Source organism: Podarcis gaigeae (assembly GCF_964106915.1).
Source record: "Podarcis gaigeae genome assembly, chromosome: 4".
Classification (NCBI taxonomy): Eukaryota; Metazoa; Chordata; class Lepidosauria; order Squamata; family Lacertidae; genus Podarcis; species Podarcis gaigeae.
In genome coordinates, this window is record NC_139677.1 from 78,962,666 (window position 1) to 78,987,929 (window position 25,264).

The 25,264-nt window shown below is 42.5% G+C and overlaps 1 protein-coding gene across 4 annotated transcripts in view; it reads left to right on the top strand.

Moving 5' to 3' along the window:
• The window catches only part of DCLK1 (doublecortin like kinase 1), a 198,734-nt gene that overhangs the window by 88,998 nt on the left and 84,472 nt on the right, over nucleotides 1-25,264 (top strand). For all 4 annotated transcript variants that reach the window (XM_083736602.1, XM_083736599.1, XM_083736600.1 and 1 more), the window contains exon 4: nucleotides 5,483-5,582. In XM_083736602.1, coding sequence (XP_083592728.1) covers nucleotides 5,483-5,582 — 100 coding nt within the window. The remainder of the gene's footprint in view (nucleotides 1-5,482; nucleotides 5,583-25,264) is intronic.

Sequence of the window (25,264 nt, forward strand, 5' to 3'; positions counted from 1 at the left end):
CGTGTTATGGTCAGGTGCATGTTATAGAGCGAAAAATACGGTAGTTATATTATGCTTTGTAAAATCACAAAATTATGTTGGTATTTTTTATTTTCCTTGTTTGATGATAGTTACCTTTTAAAATACATTCAGTAATGAGTTAAAACAAATAATTATTACGGTAGTAAAAGAGGCGGCGCGAGTAGTTTTGCTCGGTGCGTGCGACTGGCCCAGCCCCTCTTTCCTTTTCCTCTCTTCTGCTCTCCCGCCGGGCGCCTGAGGGAGAGTTACTTAGCGGTTCTGAGGAGCCGCTGTTGTTTCGGCAGGGGAAAAACCGCCTGCGAACCGCCGAGCTCCCTCTCTCTTTCCAGCCTCTCTCTCTCTCTCTCTCTCTCGCTATGGCCAAGGAGGAGGAGAAGCCCTTCAGCCAGTCTATGGCCGAGTGGCGGAGGTTCATCTACAACCCCAACAGCGGCGAGTTCCTGGGGCGAACGGCCAAGAGCTGGGGTGAGGAGGGCGAGCGAGCACACGCGCGCGGGGAAGGCCGGCACGAGGGGCGGTGGGAGGCGAGGCGCGACGGGCACTTGCCTTGCCCACCACGCATCTCTCTCCTTCTCGGTCTCTCTCCCTCCCTCAGCTGGCGAGGGGGCCACGAGGCGGGTGGCAGCAGCAGCAACGGGCCAGGAGCGGATCTTATAAAACTTCCCGGGGCAGGACCCCGGTATGGGCCCCCCCAATATTTTTTATAAGTCGGCGCCCCTGGCTCTGTGGCTACCTCCCAAAATCATTTGTGTTAGTCGAGACATCACAGCTGAGAAAACATTAGAATTCCATTCATGAGGTGGACTGATCCCATATGGAGTATTTGTGCCTGTGTGATATTTCCCAGGGCATCGTCATTGCACACACAGTTGTGCTGGAACGTGCTAGAAATAATTTATCCGTCCTTCAGAGAAGTGGGACGTTAGCATGATCCTCCCTGTGTGATCTTTTAGGCCCTCTGTTATCCCTAGATACATGACATCTAGTCTTTTCGCATGCCAAAACAATTAGCCGAATGAAACAATGAATTTGGCAGTATGACATTGCTTAAGATGCGGTTAGGAATGTGAGCTGTACACTGGGAAATCATTGGCTTAGATCTTCTCTCAGACGTAAACTCAGTAGGTGGTCCCAGGCAAGTATTGGTTCTCATCCAGCATCAGCAACACTTTGCTCTTTGTAATACTGGCAAAGAAAAATCTAGACATGCAAAACGGACCAGTGCTGGTCCCAAGAAGCTTGCACCATGGATGTATAAATAAAAATTAATGATGGAGACCTAACATAGGAACTTTAAAATGAAACAAAAACTATCCAAGAGTGTGGTGAGTTGGTGCAATTGCCTTGGGACACTTGCAAACTAAGGTACAGAGGGAGAATGGAGAAAGGAAGAAAAAACAGCAATAAAGGGAAACAAGAGAAGACTTGATTGCAATATGTATCTTGTGCAGAGAGATAATTGTCCTGCTTCTGAACCACCAGATTGTACCCAACACTGCCGTTCTGCTTGAGAAACAGGCTTCTGCTTATGCCATAGAATTTCCCTCAGACCCTCAAAATCTGCCCCAGAGGATTGGGGGACCATCTGGAGCAGATTTTGGGAACACACAGGGAAAGTGAGGTAAGGAAGGGAAACTCCTGTTGCATAAGTGAAAAGCCATCCACACAGCATTGCATAGACCTCTCAGACTCCTACTCTTGATTCTGTAAACCTTCTGATTCTCCCGTGTTATGCATTTCCTGTTCTAAAACAAAGCAAGACAACTTCTTCTTTGCATTTTCTGTTCAGCTATATAGCCCTGCCTTTCCTTGAAGAACAGGCCAATGAGCCAACGTAAGAACCAAGCAAACTCTGAATTTGCAAACTCTTGAATTCATCCACAGGACTCAAATACAAATTTAATTTGTATGTAACATTACATTAAAATAATAAGAATGGTTCTTTGTTGGAGCTGAAATTTTCTGGGGAATTTGGGGGTTTCCTCCCTTAACACCCCTCCTCCCTTGCATAGCTGGTAAATACTTTTTGATGCAACAATTACATTCTTTTTAATAATTTGGCATGGTGCTATTTACATTAATAGGCATCCTTTTAGGGAGGGGAGGAAGCCAATTACAGTAGCAACTGTTTTCTTCTCTTTCTGAACAGATTTTCATCTCCATTTCCAAAGTGCTTGGCTATCATGCGTATTTTTCAGAGAGGTAGCAAATGTTAGGACCCCTTCCAAAATATTAATAAAAAGCAGTCATAGACCAATAAACAAGATGAATACACAGTGCACAAATACAGCAACGCACATGAACACACTTGGTCTTCAGATGCCTTTTAGGGTACATATATTATTGCAACTAGGCCACTGTACCCATTTGGTTTGGTGCTTATTGTCTGTATCCTTTAATCTGCCCTTGCTTTTTGTTTTTAACAATCCTGATGCAATTGCTCCCTGGCCTGGGATCACTCTGCTATGAAGGCTGAGCTGAAGCAAGGAAAGCCTTTTAGATGCTCGTCATTATATTTCCCATTTTGTTTGCCCTCTGCCCAGCACACTTCACAGCGTGCCTTTGGAGAGTACTGGCTGGAGTCTGCCTCATTCTGCAACAGAATTGTGCATGCTACACAACTGTGTGCTGTTTCTGGGAGGTTAGGCCCAGAAGTGAGACATGGATCTGATTGAGCCCACAAGTGCAATGGGGCTTCTGTCAATTTTTAACTGCGCGGAGCCTCCAGTTCGTTTGCAGAGTGCACTCTTGTAAATACAATCTCATTTCCTCCCCTCCTTTATAAATGGAAAACCTTTGCTTTGATGAAGGACCTCTCCTAGCTTGATGATGCAGCTGTCACCATGGAGATGTCCTGCCAACAACAAAAAAGGATGAGTTCTCTGCATAATTATTATTTTTTAACAAACAAACAAAGTATAAACAGCAGATAACTTTTAATGCCTTTGATTAAATCCCTGTCTCATAACTCGGACCGGAAACGAAAAGAGGACATACATATTTGTCTGTGGCACATTAATTTTATTCTTGTAAATGTTCTGTAATCCCCATGGAATGCAGTGTGCGTAATGACAGATTAACAAAATGGGTGTGAGTGAAAGACTTCGAGCCAAAGACAATAAAGAGAGGGATGTGTAATTAGCTGAATTTGAGGGAATGATTCAAACCCTTGACTCTGTAATTTTTCAAGTGTTAATATTTTGCTAATCGCTTTTATCGTCACACAGCTCATCTTAAGGTTGTTGCCATCAAAGTTAAACCAGCTATTGTTTTTAAAAAGTGCATTTGAAATGTTTCAAAAACAACACGCATTCCATTTTAAAGACACTGTCAATACATCTGGCTGCCTTGAGTCATATTCAGTGAAAAGCTTCAGGAATAAGAAACCATTCTGGATATGTAAAAAAACACACCCAGTTTCCAGCAGGGCTTTTCTGCAGGATGATGCTCCACAATGAAATGATATTGCTTGTGACTGAATTAAACAAATTGCTATGAAATATATATTGAAGCTAATCCAAGTGTAGGTGATGTTTCTGTCCTAGGTCTTTTAAGAGGCTGGCAAATGTTCAAGAATATAGTAGAAGATGTAGTAGGCGATCTAGATCAGAGGAAGTTGTGGAACTTTTTATCAGTCATTTCCATGAAAAGAAGAGAGTCATTGTTATATACTGAAGTTCTCACCCTGGGCCAGCAGGGGGATACCGTAGATAGTTTTCACTCAGGTCCGCATATGCAAATAAGGAATTGAAAGTGACGTTCAGTGATTGGATAGTTACAGAAAGTGGTTACTGTTGTATTGTAGTTGAGCTCTATTTAAGCAGGTTGGCTGAACCCTTCAGTTCAGTTCTGTTCTGGCCTGTGAATAAACAAGAGCTGTCTGAAGAATCGCTGTGTCGTCTGATATGTTCACCCACAACTTAACAGTCACTATAAGTGAAGTCAAAACTATTGATGTATGTGGCCTAACATGCATTCTGGCACAGACCAGAGAAGTCTGTGGAATTGGGGGAGATGACAGGCCTGCCCTGAAATAGCAGGCAGGCTACGCAGCCTCCTGTTCCTCCATGACCTCTGCTGAGATTGGGGTTTCTGTTGTCGGAGGAAGAGGAAGCTAATAAGGGACCATTAAGAAGAGAGAGCAGGAGGCGGCTTGAAGTTGCCAGTCAAAAGTTGTTCAGCACCAGTGGTAACAGGCCGAAGAAGCACTCCTATACTACTGGTAGATGTGACGGCTGCTCTTGTTGATTCTGCATTATTATCCAGTGCTACTGTTCCACTCACACAACAGACTTGTGTAAAGGAACTCCTCCTCCCCCTTTCCCTGCATCCTTCTGCACACCCTCCAAATCTGCTCAAGAGGATTGGGGACTCACACTGAGTCCAGATAACAGATTTGCAAGCTTTGCTGTGAGATTGATTTACTTATTACCCCTCCCCCCAACCTACACACACACACACACACACACACACACACACACACTCACTGTGTTAAATTAAGTCTTATGGGACACCAGGACATTTAGGCAGTCATTAACATTCCGGATTAAACTAGCTCTTTTTCCTCTTACGTTGACTGTAAAATACTGTGTTTCTGGACGCTGTGTCTGTTTGTCCCCCACCATGTAGTTTAATGCATGCAACTGAACAGTGCTTAAATCATCACTGTTAACTTGCACACCACTCATATAGAGAGATATTCTTAAATATTCTTGCTTTAGCATTTAAATTGGATGTCAGGGAAAGATGTGGAAACAGGTTACTACTTGTTATTCTATTCGCATGGTGCTTTTTGTACAGAGATTCTTTCCCCCAAATCTGGGCTTCAGTAACAATAATCTGACCTAGTATAGCCTTTTGCCCATTCCAATCTTCTGCCTGTTCATAATCAGTGAGAAAAATTGAAGTTGAAGTGAGTTAAAATGAGAGGGAAATACTTCTGAATAACTAAGGTTTCGTTTTTGATTATCAGATCAGGCTAAATGACCGCAAGGACAGGATATAGTCTGTTCCAGCCTTCTGCATGACACTGGGCTAGTCACTCATTCTCAGCCGAACCTACCACCACAGTGGGTTTTTTGTGAGATTAATAAGGGGGTGGAGACTATATATGGCACCTTAAGCTCTTCAGGGAAAAGATAAATATAATAAATATTATAAATCAATAAAATTAAATGCCATTATTATTTGTGTATCAGCCAGTGACCACAACCCGAAGCTCTGTGTTCACTGACTTTACCTACTACTCTTTTACTGTTTTTTTACATTGTATTTTTATTGTAATTATATTATTTAGCGTTGTTGCACTGTACAGCGCTTACATTTTTGAAATATTGAGCAGTTCCTACTCCTGATTTGGAGTACTCCTGCAATGAAATCTCTTCTGCATTTAAACCATTTTACTAGATGTTCTCATTTGTGAGATAGCCGGTATCAATTTTGTTCTTTTTTCTTATTGCAGGTGATGTGCCTTCAGGATTTTTTTGGCGAAGATGACATATTCATTGCATGTGGCCCTGAAAAGTTTCGTTATCAAGATGACTTCTTGCTAGATGAAAGCGGTAAGAAAACAACATTTTTCATAGATGCATCACTATCTATATTTTTTTTTATTAAGAAATGTTTTAAATTTCCAAGTTGTGCATTTGTGAATGGTTTTTATTACCTGGCCCAAGTGGGCTAAATGAAACTGTTAACTCAGAGTTTGATACAAAAGCAGTCACTTCATGTTTTCAAAATCCTTTCCTTTTGCAAAATATAACCTATTAAGGCTAGAAATGTCACGTTTAACTGTCAGGTTTCTGTAACCTTGAATAGTATATGTCTTGATGGTGAGGCAGAGAAAGGGGAAATGGTAACTGTTCCCATCTGTTGTGATTTATGGAACACTGGCCAATGTGTTAAGCAGCTTTTTGGCTGGGCTCTGAGAGGCAGACACTGCCAGCTGGCTTGTTCTTCTCCCCACATCAGGAGAAGACACTTTCACAGTGGAGAAATTTCTGTGGTGGGGCATCTGGGAAATCTCTCAGATTGTGCCTGTCCTCAAGGAGTAGGTCTGAAGAGTTCTGTCATAATCTCAGGTGTCAAAAACTTGTGTTCTGAGTGGAGTGTAACAAATGAGAACATGATGAACCAGGAAGAGGCTGATGCTGAATAAGCTTAGGCATGAGTCACTGCTCAATACTCCCCCTCCCCATCTCAAGACACATCAAGGGTAGCAGCTCATATAGAAATTGGGTGGTGGGATGTGCTGAGGGTGGTTAATTCCTGCTCTGAAAGATTCTGCGGGAAGGTATTAGACTGAAAAACATTTCCTCACAGCATCACTGGAAGTTAGCTAAACACTGGAATCTTATAAGATTTCCAGTGCTGGATCAGACCAAAAGCTTATCTAGCGCAGCATCCATTTTCTCACATTGGCCAGGCAGATGCCTATGGGAAGCCTACATCTTTATGAGTCAGTACTGCTGCACATGCCCCCAGTCTCTGAGTGGTGAGAGATTCCAGGGGTTCCAGCCCTTAACCAAAGTCTGGTTTCCTTGGAATGAAGGTCAATGGTAACTGTGGTGTCTCAAGGACATATAGTATTGTTTACACATATATGCAACCTGAACTTAGGCTGGAGAGGCTCTCAGCATTAACACTCCAACAGATCTGGCCTCCCCACTAGGTTTCAAGGGAAGCCCCAAGCCACAGCTTTGGGTCCAGCACAAAGCAAAGTAAGCCTCTGTGTCTCCAGCTTCTGGCACCCCCCCCTCTCACACACACAGTCCCCCTTGGCCTGTTGTCTTCCCTCCTAGAATTAAGTGGCATCCAGCCAGGTGAGGTAGGAAAAGGCCCATCCATTTGTTTCTGCTGCAACAGTGCAACCTCTTTAGACATGTAAATGGCAGTATTGGTTTGGCTCATTCCACAGGTTTTCTCTCACAGATACAGGATTGGAGGCCTGGATGGGACCTACCCAACCTATAGCGATACCTATCCAAAACGAAAATATCTATTCGTGGGCATAAACACAAAACAGCTGGAGAAGTATCTCAGTGACAAAGCATCAAGATAAACAGTTAAGCAGACAGGCAAATTAGGCTCCTCTCCACATATAGCAACAGGGTCAGAGCAGTCAACCCTTTCCCCTTTGTGAGCTTATACACTACACACTCTGGCACTACAATTTTGTCGTCGCTTGGAAAGTCTTTTAAGTCACGATCAAAATCTCCCAAAAGTGGCATAATGAAACATTTAGGTTCCAAAAACTCTTTATTCATTGCCTTTTGCTTTGTTGGAAATTTGCATGGTTGGAGGTTTCCTTTTTCTGATTTCTGTATTATAACAGTTGTTACAATTTAGTTTTTAATACACTATTGTTGCTCAACAAGAACATCAATTTTATTTTTCTGTGTTGTCTACATCAGTGCTGGAGAACCTGGGCTCTCCATGGGATGATTGGCTCCCAATGCCATCCGCCCAACGCAGCACAGCCAATGGTTGGGAATGATGGGAGTTATAGTGCTGAATGGCTTCTTTAAATGTAAAGGTTCATCATTGTTCCACCCGATGTGTATGTCTTTAAGGGGCCAGAGCAAGGGTCAGAGCAAAATAATGAGACCCAGCTTTACAGCTGTGAAACATAGCAGGTGCTGCTGAGTTGTATTGATTAAGCTGTGTCAGCAATTGGGTGTCGTATATAAGGAGCAGCACCTAGCTCTCCCATTTCCCTGGGGGATGGGTTGGTGGTTGGGTCTGGTTTGTTGTTGATGTATTTAGTGTATAAGGAGTTTTTGTTTTTGTTATTAAAACCTTGTTTAAGTTATTCTTTAGTCCCTTTTTAATGCATGGTCTGCCCAGCAAGCTCTATGCAGCGCTTTTTGTTGTTTAGTCGTGTCCGACTCTTCGTGACCCCATGGACCAGAGCACGCCAGGCACTTCTGTCCTCCACTGCCTCCCGCAGCTCTACTAAACTGCAAATAGCCAACAGGGGCGGCAAGTGCCTCTTCCCTGGCAGTGACTTTCAAGGGTATCAGACTGGGGTCCTTTTCAGCCATACCTTAGAGATGCCAGGGACTGAACCGGGAACCTTTTGCTTTATTCCTGAGCTATGGGCATTTTCTGTGTCTTTTCTTAATCATATTTTGCTTTATTATGCTCCCCATGATTAAGAGCTGTCAGATTTCATTGGAGGAAAAACAGGGTTCAAACAAGTTGCATATGGGGACATGTCTCAGTGATCCCATTCACTGAAATTCCATCTTGTCCTTGTCATGAGTTTATGAACTCTATTGTGAAAATGAATAGCTCATCTCTCAGCTTCATTCTTTGGTTTGAAATGTGGGTGTATAGGACAATCCATTAAATGAATGAAATTTTGTCCTGAATAAGAGGCTCCCCTTTTGTGTTTGTGTGTCATGTCAAAGCAAGTGGCTCAGCATACTACTTACTTAGACATACATTTTATGTACCAGAAGCTCTGGATAAGCACATATTATTCTTCCTGAAAGTGTCCACATACATCTTGTTACAATGGTGGTCTCTCTTCTAAATAGAACATAATTATTCAAAATCCATAATTCATTAGCTTTCAGAAAGTGCCAAACTTTCCTGGGGGCATTTGAGGATAATATATTCACCCTTAATATTCATTACGTTCTTTTTTTAAAAGGGGGAAAAATCTTATTAAAAAAAAGTCACAGTATGCCAGCTGAGAGGAGAGAAGAAAACCTCATTGGAAAAATGCCTCAAAACTGATTAGTTCTGAAATAGTGTAATAACCTGAAATAAATTGATGAACATTTCATAAAGCCAGGGACTAATGGAATTGGTTTAGGGAGGGAAGAGTGGAACCTAGAGGATTTTGTTTTCTGAACTAAGATATGGCATTGTGTTCCAATGCAATGGCGTACAATCAAACTACTGATAAATCTTTACCCTGTTTTGTGGCATGGCTGTGCTTTGCCTATCTTTAGTTTGTTTGTTTGTTTGTTTGTTTGTTTGTTTGTTGACATTTGTATCATGCTCAATCAGCAATGTCCTCTGGCTCACAGATTTAAAACAATTAAAATACAATTGCAGTTTCAAAATTAAACAAAGCAATGTAAAAACAGATAAAGACAGAAATCAGGCGAAAACAATGCCGTGAACTGCAGAAGCCACAGACAATGCGTTGTAGGGGGTTGGACAAGGGTCTCATTCCAACTTGAATGCTCTGCCATAGCCACAGACCACAGCACTAACACTCAACAGTCTCTTGGATTTCTCTGTTAAAAGGAAACCTGTGGATTTCACCCTTGGTACCTAGAGCCTAGGAATACCAGTGGCTACAAAGGGAGATCAGTAAGTTAGGAAAGCACATGTTAATGTTGCTGCAAAATGCTCAGAGGGTGGAAAGCTTGACACAACGTACTAGAGGCTTCAGGTTACATGGCTCCCAAATCACATCCACCTCTGAAACTGGGGACTGAGGGGACCCCTTTAGTTAGTACCCTGTTCAGCTAAGAATAAGTCTTAAGAAATACAGGGACATGTCACAACTGGAGAATAAGAGTCTCCAGCAACCATCTAGAGCAGTGATTTGGAACCAGTGGCCCCCAAGGCGTTGTTGGGCTCCTAATCCCATCAGCCCCCAAAAGTTTAGCCAATGGTGAGAGATTATGGAAGCTGTAGTCTGGCAACATCTGCACCCCGCCCATGAGCTAAAGCCTTCCTGCATGGAACTACTTACTGCATGATACTCTTAAAGCAGATATTATGCTTTGAATAATCTAAGGCTGACTAATTACTGGTAATTTTTTCCTGTTACCATGGTGCTAAGAGGATGAGGTCATAGGGTGGTGATTAAAACAATATCTTAGATCTTAGTGAGCTTGTTAAGAGGTATAATACCTCTTTTGTGCAGAAAGAGAAAACCTCAATGATATCTGTGGACTTTCAGCTAACATGAGAGAGGTGGCCGTTGGTCCTAGGAAAATCTACTGGAGGCTTGTTAGGAGACAAAAAAAGTGGGGGATAATTGGAAAGCAATTCATTTTCTTGGTGTCCATACTTGGTAAAATAATAGGGTGATTTTTTTAAAAGCATTATTGCCTATTCTGTCAGGATAAGAAGTTTAGGAGTCTTGAGCACTTAGAAGAGGTTGGGGTAGGCACCCCAAACTCGGCCCTCTAGCTGTTTTGGGACTACAATTCCCATCATTCCTGACCACTGTTAGCTAGGGATGATGGGAGTTGTAGTCCCAAAAAGGCTGGAGGGCCGAGTTTGGGGGTGCCTACCCCAACCTCTTCTAAGTTTGGGGATGCTTGGGTTGGGGAGACAAAGAAAGGTGCTGAATGACTCCAATCATACAGCTAAGCTTTGTTTGACCTTATAGTGTCTCTCCCCCACTCCTTACTTTGAAAAGGGAAGCTGAAGGACAATTCTTACATTGCAGCTGCTGTGTGGCAGGTTACTGGAAATGTTTCCACATGGAAGTGGCTACATGAGACAGCGAGAACCTGTGACAGAATGCTCTCACCACATTGGCACTTGAGTTACTTTTGAGAGACTCTAGGGAACAGCTTGCTGTTCTGTACTCTACAGCCTTTGAATGGATGGGCTTTCTTCAAGTGTGGTGTAAAAATAAGTTACTTGAAGGACCGAACCTCTCCTTTTTAATTCAAGATGCCCAAGGTGGAGGCTATGTAACTGTATCTGATTTCCCATCCCTCCCCAGCTCACTAAGTCAGGTACCCATTTACATGCCAGGTGGCCTGAAGAAAACTGGGATTAAACTGAGTTTAAAATCTCTAACCTCTTTTACTGAATATTCTCACCATTAGGTAGTTAGTATTTTTCCTTTTGTTAAGGGCTTCCTTATTAGACCCTTGACGGAGGACAAGGCCATCAATGACTGCTAGTGATAGATGTATGCCATCTTCAAGACTGGAGGCAGTATGCCTCTGAAAACCATCTGGTGGGAATCTCAAAGGAAAAGAATGCCTTCATGCCCTACTAGAGGACTTTCCATATGCATCTGATTGGCTACTGAGTAAGAGGAGAGCTAGGCTAGATAGGCCCCGGGGCAGAAGACGAGTAGGAGCCTTGTGGAGCACCCCAGCTCTCTCCAGGTTTGGCAAGAGGGGGGCATTCCAATGGCAGCAGAAGTGGGGGTGCTTGGTTGGGGAGGGAAATGGCACCTTCCCATTTCACCTCGGGTTGCAAAACAAACAAGGTCACCCCTGTTATCACTGTCTACTCTACTGCATTTCAGTCATGTCACTTGTGGCTTATATTTTTGCACCATGCTCTGCCAAATCATGCACTTTTAATAACTAGACAATGTGGATTTATTGCAGTTCATGATGTAGCTGTGCTGAATATATTTCTGATCCCACCCTGTCATCTTCTCTCACTGTAATTCTTAAGAGCTTTTCAGTCTGGAAGGCTTTTCTGAATTGCCCAAGTCCTTCTTAAGGACTGCATAGTTACCTATGTGGTTCACACTGATGAGATTTTGGTGTGAAGCAAATTGAATTATGAGGCCTTGCATCTTCCTTAAAACAAAGTGAAATGGAATGGCTACCCAATAGTTTTGCTGTTTCTTTGGGCTCTTGTTGCAGGCAATTGGCAGTTGCTTTGTGTTTTGGATACTTATATTTTTAACCTTTGCCAATGATGCCATCCTCATGCCCGCCCGGCAGGCCTCTTTCAGTGTGCATCATACTGTACATCTGTGCATAACAGAATGAAAAAGATCTTTACTGTGAGGCAGGATTGAAAGACTGTCATTCTTGGGATAACTTACAAACCACAACCATATTAAAATTTCATACTACCAATTGAACACATCGACTCCACCCCACCCCGGTGCTTCATTTTGATTTATTGTACTCATTTTAGTTTTGAAATGGCACTTGGGATGCCATCTTTGTCTTGACCTTTTGCCAGGATGACTAATCTCTCACTGCGCTGGTAATAAGAAAAGTACTTAATTTCATGAGCTGGAAACCACACTAGGGGGAAACATGATGTACCTGTTTCTGAAGGCGGCCTGAGCTGGCTTGGTTGAGGACACGCTTGTTACTATTTTGCAAAACCGCAAACACTTCAGGTTTGTTTTTTGTTTCTTAAAAATATCCTGAAGACAGTATTTAGAAAATAATTCATATTCCATCTGTCTGTGAATCATGCCCGAAGCAGCTAACAACATTAATTAGTTTTAAAAGATCAGTAAAACAGTGAAAACATTGCCAAAACTATTGCTATGAGTTTGGGGGCGGCGGTAGGCTATATGGCTGAGCCCCTTTCTAATTTTTGGATCCAGCATGGATTCAATTTGTGGAATAGCCAGACTAGCTTCTTGTTGAGGTAATGACCCTCTAAGTATGGCTCTGTGCCAGATGGCAAATGGGTGGGCCCAACTCCCTCAACTTGTCGGTACTTAGAAAGAAAAAGGCAGAGTTGGTGTGTGACAGGTTGAAGCTGGACACAGGCTGCAGACTGAAGCCTATGCGGCAGAGCCATGCCTGATTTCTTCGTAGGCTCAGGTTGTATATATGTGTAGCTAAGCCATATACAATAAAGACACCACAGTCTCTGCTCTCCCTCATTCCACGGAAACCTAACCCTGGGTCTACACTAGGAATCCCTGGAATCTCGCCCTGCTCAGAGATTAGGGTGGCATTCAACACTATTAAAATAGATAATAATAATAATAATAATTTGTTAGATGGAATTTGTTAAGGAGTCCTGCCTTAGACCTGAACTCCTGTTGTCAAGAAAATACTAACACATCTCAGTATGGAGGACAAGACCAAGCAGGGACACTTATATAATTTTTATAAAAGAGACTGCCCCTGTATCTCTATGAGTCTTTCCCAGTTGGACTTGTAGACGTAGCTGCTTGCAGGACTGGGGGAGTTGTTCTCAGCTCTTTGTTGCTGAGTCATTGACTCATAAGACCTGTAGCTTAGAGGAGGCTGTTCCAAGAGCTGGGTGGGTGGTGCCTTGACCAGCCCAAAGACTTTATAAGGCCAGCTGAAAGAGAGATGACCTCCTTTTGGGGGTCAACACTTTTGGGTTGAGATGAGACCAAGGGCATCACACTATTTAATTGGCTTTTGCTAGGAGTACAACTGGCTGTATTCTTTTCTGCTCGTACTTAGTATGCCAACCATCCCAGGTCTGGTAAGGGTATGAGTCTGGTTCAGGCTCATGTATCAAGCTTTGGTTCATGGGTACATGCTTCTCTCTCCAGTCCTCAGGACTCTCCTCAGGCCACTTCCCATTCCTCAGGCCTAGATGGAGGATGAAATGTGTTGCACATCTGACTTTTGTTGGTCAGAATGCAGTAAGATAAGAGACTCATTTTTTGCTCCACCCACCACTGACATGTGACTCCCAGAATTTTGTGTAGGACAGAATGTGGCCCTTGAGCTGGGAAAAAGGTTCCCTATGCCAGAACAGAATAGGCATTATCCTAATATATGGATATATAATACATAAAGCTGTTCTTTAAAGTTGGGGAAGGTGAAGCAGATACAACAGATACTCCTTTTAGTAGCTGACTAATCGGCAATAGAATTTAAGGGGAAACCACCTTTTATGGCTACTTTATACCCACTTCATTTCTCTGTAACATCTTGACAAGTTGGCTTCCCTAGGCAAGAATTAATGTGGCTCTAATTTAATTTTATAGTCATTTTGATTGCTGTATATTTATTTGGCTCAAAGTCAGTGATAACATTTAGAAATAGAAACACATGTTTTTCAGAAATCTGCCGCTAGAGGAACCCTTTGCTCACCCTGGCCTCAAAATGCTGTTTCCAAAAGAAACTTGGGTTTCATCTGCAAGAGGGTTTTCAAAACTGAAAAGCTGTAACCACACACACTGGCCTCATTCAAATGTAACAGTAAACTGTGGTTTAGAGTTATGTGAATGAGCCTGAGACTCGTCAGCTATCCCTCATCCCTTCCCTCCTCTGGTGCAGCTGCAAAGGGGTTGGAAGCTTCCGCTTCCATTTTTAACTAACTACAGTTTAGCATTAAACTAAACAGATAATCTGTAATCATTCTTAACTGGGTAACTTAAATGTCCCAGCTTCAGTCTGCAGCAGATTAAACCCCAAAGTTTACTGGATGAACTTGAATGACAACATCTGGCACTCTGCACAAAAAACACACTGAATGTTTGCAGAACCCAGTGCTTGTCAATAATAATGTCACCACATTCTAACAATACAAGAAGATTAAACATTCTTCAGTAATAGTTCTGTTGTTATGCATGTTTAACTTTTAAATCAAAAAATAAATAAATGTGCATCTGAAGGCAATTCCTGTCAGCTCCTTCCCTATCAGGAGTCTAAGGGCATGATCTTCCAGGTTAGCAATTGACCAAAAAGTCAAAGATCAAATTTGGAGACAAAATGCATACCAGAGGGTGATGATCCTGTGCTGCATAGATAGAGTTTTATAGAACATTCTTCATCTGAAAGAGGCTTCTCCTGTTGTCTTTCTAAGACCAGAATGGAGTCCCTCATTCTGGGCACAGACTATCATTGTCAAAAATTAGACCATCTAAGAGTGCTGCAGTTACGTAATTTTAGACACTGGCTATAACAGTCTTATTCTAGATGGTAATGTGTATTCCTTCACTTTACTTCAAAATGTGGTTAGCCAGCCCTGCTCCTGTTCTGTCAGCTGAGTAGGACCTTGGACTTCCTCCTTGACTATTTGTTTGATGCTGTGCATGACGCCAGTGCTGTCAAGCTAAATGTGCATATCCCACTCCAGAAACATTTTTTGCACTCAGTTCCTGACCTAAGTGGCGATATGAATGATCAAGCCTACTTTTGCATGTCACCTGTCTTGATGGATTGAGGTGACGGTTTGAATGCTTTTAAACTAAATTGCGTTCTAGATGTCATAATGCCATTATACTAATCTATAGTGTGACCACATTTGGACAACAGTTCTGGTTGCTTCACCTCATAAAAGGATATTTTAGGGCCAGAAAATGTTCAGAAAGGGGCAGCCAGAATAATCAAGGGGAAGGAGCAACTCCGCTATGAGGAAAGGTTACAACTTTTGGGACTTTTTAGTTTAGAGAAAAGGCAAGTAAGAGGAGACATAATAGAGGTGTATAAAAATATGCAGGAGGTGAAGAAGGTGAAGAAAGTAAAGATTTCATCCCTCTCGCATAACACTAGAACTTGTGGAAGATTCAGGACGGGGGAAAGTAATTGTTCCTACATGCATAGCTAAACTATGGAATCTGCTCTCACAAGAAGCAGTGGTGGCACCAACTTAAAAGGTGACTATTAAGGAGGATTAGAAAAATTAGTGGAGGAGAGGGGTATCAATGGCTATTAGCCATTATGGCTGTGCTCTGTCAGAGACAAAATGCATCTGAATGGCAGTGACTGTGAGAACACAGTGCTCAGCTAGATAGGTCCTTGGCCTGACCCAGAAGGCTCCTGTTAAGGTCTTATGTCCCTGTTCTTTTACTCCATCATTTCTGAAAAGAGATGGTGATGCGGACAGGGGTTAAGAACATCTGGAGTTGCAGGTTAGCCACCCCAGTTTCAAAAGTGAATAAAATGAAGAATGAAAACTATGTATTGCAGCTTATTTTATTGGAAAGGTTAACTTTTACGGTACTAAAGGTTTTATGCTCTTAAATAGGAATGACTCTTCTGCAGTTAAGAAAAGACAAGGACTTGCACCTGAGAATTTATGTGTGCTACTCTGCAAGAGAAAAAAAAGCTTCTTCAATCAGAATTATATTGATTTTTGCCTCCTTTCTCCTTAATGAAGCTAGAATTAAATAAACTCATTGCTGTTCTTTTTTTTTTTCATGCAGAGCAATTTTGTTAATTGAACATTGCCTACCTCGGCTAAGATCTTGGCTTGCAGCCTTGGTTGGAATGTTTCTTGTTCTAGATTTTGAAGTGTGCACTATCCCGTTGCTCGTAGGGCACCAGGAAAAGGAAGAAACCACTTTTTTGCCACTTAAGATTGAAATTCTGAAAGAGGTATATAGAGTGTTTTGTGTCCTAATTGGTGCACCTGAAGCCTGGGCTCCAACATGTGACCCTCCAGGCTTCTCTGTCTGCCTACTGGGACCCTTCCATTTTTAAGCTGGAGAAACTGTCATGGGCACCGCACATATCACTGTCCTATTGGCTTCAATAGACTGCTTCTTTCATTGCTATTTTCACAGAGGGAAAGGGATCTTGTGAGCACCAGTGAAGACATTTGGAGGTGCAGGTGCACCCATGGGTGCTATATTGGGGGTTCTTGGGTTAAATTCACACACATTTTTTACTTCATTTTTGCTTTCTTTGTGCTGGACTCAGCAAAGGGGTGGGGGAGACAAGGTTGAATACTATAACACTTTTAATTCAGTTGCTAATCTTCAAGCTTTTTGTCTCCCATAGCAACCAAGTGAAAAACTGCTAGTCTAGGGGCCTTAGAAAAATAACTTCTGTTATCTTAAGTCACAGCAGTTTAACTATGATCCAGAGTTCTGAAACACTTCATCGAGATCTTCAGAAGCTTGACTATGTCTGTTCATTTGTAATGTTGGGCGAATGAGCTGCAGGCATGCTCTACTGAATTACTCTAAAACAGTGTGGTGTAGTGGTTAAGAGCGGTAGTCTCCTAATCTGGTGAACTGGGTTCACTTCCCCGCTCCTCCACATGCAGCTGCTGGGTGACCTTGGGCCAGTCATACTTCTTTGAAGTATCTCAACTCCACTCACCTCGCAGAATGTTTGTTGTGGGGGAGGAAGGGAAAGGAGAATGTTAGCCACTTTGAGACTCCTTCAGGTAGTGATAAAGCGGGATATCAAATCCAAACTACTACTCCTCCTCCTCGTCCTCCTCGTCCTCCTCGTCCTCCTCCTCTTCTTCTTCTTCTTCTTCTTCTTCTTCTTCTTCTTCTTCTTCTTCTTTGAAATGCTGCTGGGAGTGGGTATAGCGTGATGAAGTCTGGACACATTTCCAACATCAACACAAACCTTCATACTAAGGAGAAAATGGAGTTATGTCATCTTTATGGCGAAGTGAAGTCCTTCCTTTCAAAGCAAAACAAAAACCCAACCGCCTGCTCTATCCATTTTGTGCACCCAAACCTCTCCTTTGCTCCTGTGGATGTTGTGATTGATTCTGAGAACCTGGCAGCAAAATGTAAGATTGCAGCCATGGGGGTACAAGGAGATTAATTTACCCTTTTGGCCTGTGGCTTCCCTTCCCATGGGGGGGGGGCTGGAGGTTGGGGGGGGAGCTTTGGATTGCATTGATTTGTCAAGTTCTCCCCCCCCTTCCGTCACTGTACATGCAGCTCATCTCGTACGAGGATTTTGGATTGAAAAATTCTCAGCATGTAATGAAGATAAATCAAACTCCTTGTATTCACAATATGGATTTTTTTTAAGACCTGCTGCTCCCCCCCCCCCCCAAAGCTGCCTTTATCATGGGGATTTTTTGTCACTCATTTGCAGAAGAAGCCTTTCTCCACTTTTACTATGTGCTGAAGCACAATGAGTCCCATCTGGAAACAGATGTATTAGCAGTCTGTTTTATAGCTTTGTTCCTTTCCTTCATTTCCTCCTGCATTGCAGCAAAATTTGAGATAGTTATGGTATGAAGTAATTAAAACGAATAAATGAAAACATCATCTGATAACAAAGCAGCAATCTTCCATCATATTAAAGCAGTGATTAGAGGAAACTGTGGATTGTGGTGATGTCTTACTTTTAGGCTGCCTGTTATTAGCTGTGGAAGCTTTCTGGCTGGAATTTCCCGCTGGCTATTTGTTGGCAGCAAGACAAAGATAACTTGTACACTCTTAAAAAGATGTATGTCTTCTAAAATCATTTAGCAGTGGCTGTCCCTAGGTTTGGCTGCATTTTGAACATTAATTAATTAATTAATTAATTAATTAATACGAATCAAATTTGCTTTTGGAGTTAAGTAGTTGCATAATTGCATTATGCCATTAGAACTGTTCTTGTTTCCATTTCTGTTTGAGAAGTCAAATCCTTTGCTGTCACTTGAGGCTTCAGGTGGCCTCAGTTGTGCGGAGTGCCTTCCATCAACTTCCACCGGTAGCCCATCTACGCCCTGATTTGGACAGGGACAGCCTAACTACTGTTGTCTATGCCCTGGTAACCTCTAGGTTAGATTACTGCAATGCGTTATACATAGGGCTGCCTCTGAAGACAGTTCAGAAACTTCAGCTGGTGTAGAATTAGACGGCCAGCTCATTGGGGCAAGACATTTTAAGCCTATTACACCAATCCTGACCCAACTGCACTGGCTGACAATTAGTATCCAAGCCCAATTCCAAGTGCTGGTTTTGATCTATAAAGCCTTAAATGGCACAGGACTGCAATACCTCAAGGAGTACCTCTCTCCATATGAACCTACCTGGACCCTGTGATCATCTTCCGAGGCTCTTCTTCACATGTCTCCTCCATGAGAGGTCCAGCGGGTGGCAACACAAGAATGAGCCTTCTCTGCAGTGGCTCCTCATTTGTGGAATGCTCTCAGAAGGGAAGGTTTTCCTGGCTCCTTCATCACACACCTTTAGGCACCAGGCGAAAACGTTCCTCTTCAACCAGGCCTTTCGTTGATTAAACAATCAACCAACAGTATGGCAGGGTGGTTATTGTTTACTTTAGTTTTGTTCTTGTTTTTATTGTATTTTTTTAATCTTGCATTTTTATGCTGTGAACCACCCCGAGATGTATGGATGAAGGATAGTATACAAATTTTAATTTTAATAGTAATAATAATTACAATAAACAGCAATACATATACAATTGAATACATGCACATCACATCTATCCCCTTTTAGTGAGATACTTAACCACAACTACTTAAAAGAACCATATACTAAAAAGGAAATTATTACCACTCAATGCAAATTATAAGGTATGCCATTTCAAAAGAAGACATCTAATTTGAGTATTCCGGGCTCATGCTGGTGAAGTCACCATCACTATTTATTGAACCATTTTGGAAGACCGGCATACAAATGGACTGAATAAAGTCACCTTATACTGGCAGAGCTGACCCTACCGTTAGGCAACGTGAAGCAACTGCCTCAGGCATCAGGTGCTAAGGGTAGCAACCTCTGGACTTTTCTTCCTAATCCCCCAGGCTCTTCCTCTCTGTTGGAGGACAGAATTGTGCACATTATGCGGCCTGTCCTAACTTCCTAAACTAGTTTGCTGCCTCAGGTGCAATGGAGGTTGCTCTTCCACCACCACTGTTGATGTGAGATTCAACTTCCAGTGCAGTTGGCTTTTGTATGTGGAATGGGAAGTTGGCATCATCTTGTCCTTCACCTCAGGCAGTGCAACACCTTGGACCTATGGACCGTTCCTGCATAGTGGGTTAAAAATGGCTACCTGAATCTACTTACTGAAGAATTAGAAAGCTGAAAGGGAAACTGATTGCCAGCCGCAGGGCCCACCTGGCACCATCAAGGTTAAATCAGAATTGGAATTGATGGATGCAGAGAACTTTTTCTTCTTGAAGAGGCAGGCATGAAATGGCCAGCAAAATTTTAGGCGTCTTTGGCTCTGCAGGGTGTACGCTCCCCCAAGAGCTGTCATACTGTCCCCAAGCTCACCTGATATGAACTTTCTGGACACCTTCCCATCCTCACAAATTAACGGTTTCATTTTCCAGATTCACACTGTTACTTCTGCCAAAGTTGTGACAAAAGAAAAATAAAGTAGGCAAAGGCAATTTGTATTATTTAATCCAATACCAATAAGCCACACTAATGAAAAGGAATCAAAAATGAAATGCTTAAGAACGAACAATGACTAAAAGACAAATAGAAAGGAAAAAGAAACAGAAGGAAAATAAGGAGTGTTATTCTGTAGCAAAACAGATATATCACTAGCTAGCTAGATATATCTAATGCTAGTTATGCTCAGAGTAGACCCACTGAAATAAAGGAACGTGACTCATTTAGGTGTATTAATGTCAGTGGATCTACTTTGGGTAGAATTTAATTGGATACAACCCATAATTTCCTTTGTTATTTGGAGGAAGAGGGGAAATTAAGGTTGGTAGAATTTTGGGACATTGACTTATTTAGTATTCTGCAACTGTTCAAAAGCATACAATATCCATCAAACAATATGAGTAACTAAAAATGCTAGGTGGGCATGGGGGCATTAAGCTTGAAATGAATTCCCCCAAATTAGTTTCAGCTCTAGAATAATGCTTGTGGCAAGGGCATTGGAATAGCAAAAAGGATGGGGAATATCACAATTTTCATTAGTTCACCTAACATAAATCCATACTCATATTATATTTCCAAAGTATGGTCTTGCTCTCTTTTAATATAACGTATAGAAACCTAAGTATAATTCCTATGATTTTTTTTTTTAAGCTTTAAAGTGCACTAAAAGGGTTGAGCCAAGAGTTTTCTTGGTCAAGCATCACTTCTTGCTGCAAAAGTATCCATTTAATTCACAAAAAGACATCTTGTGTAGCTAGTAAATTTGTGAACTACTCTGCCAGGCATAACATGCTTTGCTGATGGCAGTAACTCATTTTGTGGAAGGTCGCCAGCTTCAAAGGGAACACTGACTTTTGCCAACTTTCCCCCCTGAAGCTTAGCTCCAGTTTTTCTTACAGAAAGACATCATCCGTTTTAAAGCGAATCTTCTCCTTCAGTATCATGGCTGATATTGTAACTTATGACTCTTCCTGCATTAGAAGGTGTTCTGCATTGTGAACACAACTATGCAGACCCTACTGTTGCTTAAAGTAACAATAGTTCACTGACTGTTCGCAATACAAACAGTTTTACAAAGAAACTTTATTCGTTAAACTGGTGGCCTGAAATACGAAGCCCATGCAAGCAAAGAAGAGAAGTATCCTTCCTCTCTGTTTCATTTTCTCAGTCCCTCTTTGTTAAAAATAAAATAAAATAAATCTTTATTTGAATTTAGTCCCTTGTGATAGCAAAAACACTTTCCATTCTAACATTTATCAGTTCCAGCAAGGGTTGCAGATCAAATGAGAGACTCAGTCTCCACCATCCATTCCCTCAACCTTGTTTTAACATGGACTTTTCTGCTTGCTCTAGTTGATTAGCACAGATGGGATATATGAACAACCTTTCACCTAATGCATCTTCTGTCTGGCATTGATGAGTGGTTTGTTGAAACCTGCTTTAGTAGCTTCTCCTGAAAACACCCATGGAAATAAATGGGCTACACACGTGAGGCACAACTATTTGAAATAATCCAATAGAAAGCACTCTTACCCTCATTACTTACCCTAACGAGTATGTTTAGGATTTTGACATGCCATTTCCCCTATCATCATCCTTAAAGTATGAAGCATGCAGCTATTAAGCAGACACTGGGTTCTTTCTGACTAAAAATGTTTTAGTGCGATGACTAATTGTTGCACTTCGTATATATAGCATAATAATATACGATTGCTCATGGTTCCCTGCTGCTATGCCGTAGCTTCAGGAAAGAAATGCCTGTTACTGCAGGAGCCCTGTGGGGCAGGGAGCACCTGTTGTCAAGTACTGTGCACTGCTATCCACAAGATCCTAGCATCATAGAGTTGGAAGGAAATCTTGAGCTTCCCAGAGGCTCTACGGGTTTGTGTGTGTAGCACGGCTCCCTGCCATAGCACAAATTCACATTTTTACGCATCAGGTCATACTAACATGCAATAGAGCTGTGCAGTCATGATCCTTCACGAACACAGTATATAAAATAGTTGTAGTTCTCATGTTATCAGGAATCCTGTCCAGCCTTTGTTCCTGAATTTGATAACGGTTTGTGTGTGTTTGCTTGCCCGTAATACGTAAATAGCCACTGCTGCTGTGCAGTGTGACCTGGCACTTATTAATTAAGAATACATATAGCATTTGTGCAGGTGCCCTGTGTGCGATGCAGGTGGCACTGTGAGTTAAACCACTGAGCCTCTTGGGCTTGCTGATCAGAAGGTTGGCAGTTCGAATCCCTGCGATGGGGTGAGCTCCCGTTGCTCAGTCCCTGCTTCTGCCAACCTAGCAGTTCAAAAGCACCTCAAAGTGCAAGAAGATAAATAGGTACCGCTGCAGCAGGAAGGTAAACGGCGTTTCTGTGCGCTGCTCTGGTTCTCCAGAAGTGGCTTAGTCATGCTGGCCACATGACCCGGAAGCTGGACGCCGGCTCCCTCGGCCAATAAAGCGAGATGAGCACCGCAACCCCAGAGTCGGTCATGACTGGACCTAACAGTCAAGGGTACCTTTACCTTTTAGGTGCCCTGTTGGGGAGTGAGTAGCATTGCAACTTCCGGATGTGGGCCAATGACATCACTAACCTAAACTGGGCGCTGCTTGTGATTACTTCAGTAGCTGTCATGCCTCCCCACCTTTTTTTTGGGGGGGGGTGAGACCAGGGATTCATAAGAGGGACTGCACTGGGATAGAGGTCTGCAGAGCCAGCTCCAGAAATGCATGTGTGCAAGGAACCCGTTCTGCCAGTACCTTTTCAGCCCAAGAAGGTCACATTGCCCTCCTCCGACATGGAGATCTCCATCCCTAGCAGAATTACAGTCTCCCCATATCCTCCAGAGTCAGTAATGTCAAAACTAGGCCTCTTTAACTACAGACACAAAACTAGCCCCCTAAGATGGTACTGCGCTTGTACAGTCATACCTCATGTTACATTTGCTTCAGGTTGAGTATTTTCAGGTTGCGTCCCCTGGCAACCCGGAAGTACCGGAAGTACCGCTCATGCATGTGCAGACATGCAAAATGATGTCATGCGCATGCGCAAAAGTGGCAAATTGTGGCCCGCAGACGTGCAGGCACTGGCTGCATTCCTTTCAGGTTGTGAACGGGCCTCCGGAACGGATCCCGTTCACAACCAGAGGTACCACTGTATTTAAGACTCAGTCTGCCTGGTGCTGAAAGAACACTCAAGTTCTACGCAGCTCTCCAGGGTGCTGTTTGAAACTCAAATCCTTAAGAACAACATAGGACAAGCCTGGTGTAACTGGCATAGCTAGGTTCAGTGTCCTGTTCTCATAGTGGCCGACCAGCTGCATGTGGGAAGTCTGCATGTTGGACATGAGTGCAACAGCACTCTCCCCATCTGCAATTTCCAGCAACTGATATTCAGGGAAATGATGTCTCTGACAATGAAGGTAGACTAAAGGCTTGGTGTGTTTTTTAAAAGTAAAAGACCCCTGGATGGTTAAGTCCAGTGAAAGGTGACTGTGGGGTGCGGTGCTCATCTCGCTTTCAGGCCAAGGGAGCTGGCGTTTGTTCGCATGCAGCTTTCCAGGTCATGTGGCCAGCATAACTAAACTGCTTCTAGCACAACAGGACACTGTGATGGAAGCCAGAGCGCCCAGAAACACCAGGTAGACTATAGCTATTTTGGCTAGCAGCCATGGATAGCCTTGTCGTCCTTGAATCCCTGCCTTGCCTAGGTTTTTCCTTGCTCTGTTTGCCTGAACTTCCGGCTCCCTATCCAGCCAAGGTAAAGTAGCAATTGCTGCTTTCTCCCTCACCTTACTGGCTTACATTATTGGGGGGGGGGGGGAGAGAGAAAATTAACCCACAAAATGAAGCAAGTATGGGCAGAGCAGATGTGTGCATGAGTTGACCACTTCCACTAGCACTGATAGATAATTTGAAGCCCATAGTAATAAACAAACACTGCTGAATTCAGGCTCATAATGTTGTGTGTTTGGCTAAATGGGGGTAAGCCAGCATCCTTTGAGAGACAAGTGAAGCAGAGTCGGCCTGATTTGAGTGATAACCCCCATGGAAACGGCACACAGGGTTCATGTACGTGAAGTGGCAGTGACCCTGCTTCCTCTCTACTCTCAGCAGTCCAACTTCAATGCAATGTTTGCAGAAATAAAGGAACAGAATTGGGTTGTGAGTCATTTATGGCTTCCGTTCCTCTTGCAGGTCAATAAAATGTGTTCTTTCAAGTCTTATGTTGCTTTTGGAAGGTTGGTAGTAAGGACAACAATAGTATGGCGTCAGCAGTTGAGGCGGGGGGAGGGGGGAGTGCAAACCAGCCTGATTTTTTTTCTTGCTTGTGGATCAATGCCCAGAAAAGCAAGGAACAAGGCCAGCGCCCCCACCCTTTAGGTGGTGGTGGTTGTGGTTGTTGTTTTAAAGCAGGACAATATGGGTGGGTAAAGAACTTTAACGTTGGATTCTAGCCTGGAAGTGTTCTGAGCTCCAAATTTTGACCCGGCATCCTTGACTTCCAGGTTCCTTCTCATGTCCAAGAATATTTTATGTCAAAAGCTGACAGCCTTATTACAAAGAATTAAGCAACAGTTTGCTAAGAAACCATATTTTAATTAAAAGCATGTTTAAAAAACAAACAAAAAACCTAGAATGGTGGGGATCTCTTTTGTTCCCAACCAATTACTCTTCACAATTAAAAAGTAAAAAGTTGTTGCCATAATAGTTTATTTTTATTGCCCTTCAGGGTCTGCAAATGCTGCAAAATTGATATTGATGCCATCTCAACATTATCAGAGATGGCATCCCAATACTTTGAATAAAATGACTTTCCAGCAACCAGAGACATTTTTGATCCTCTGTATGGCTTATCTTTGTACTACAGACATTTTCAGAACCAAGAGAAAGTCTCCATCTTTCAGAAATAGGTTTTTAATAACCTTGGGGAGATTCCAAAAATTAATCCCTGCCACACAAACAACTTCACAAAACAGAAAAAGGAAAGAAAAAAGATGGTTGAGGATTAGGCTTTAGCAGAGCAAATGTTCTGTGACAAGGTATGATCTGGTTTACAAATAAGCATTTGGTTCCACTGGTAACTCAGATAACACTTCTAGAAAGGCGGGGGATCTAAATCTGCTAGGGCTGTTCACTTCTAACTTCCTCCACCATAGTTTGATTCTGCTTACTTTACATTATATAGTCTGTTAAAGAGATACTACAGGACTGAAAGATTTCAGATGAGGGCAATGCAGAGAGCAAGGTTTGTTGGATTTTAAGCATTTTAGAAATTACTCTACATTTTAAAGGTTTTTCAAAAACCTTGCAGTGTTGAAGTGCATTCTTCTTTTTCTTCTGTTTTCATTATTTTCTGCTAGCACTGGCACCATATTGGCATATTTTCTGTCTGCTGCCTTTGCTATGTATTTTTTATCACCTTTATTTTATAGGGAAAAGCCTTCAGCGATTTAACACGTATGAACTTGTGTCCTTTACAAGGTCAGCATTATGAGATAATGCAGGAAACTA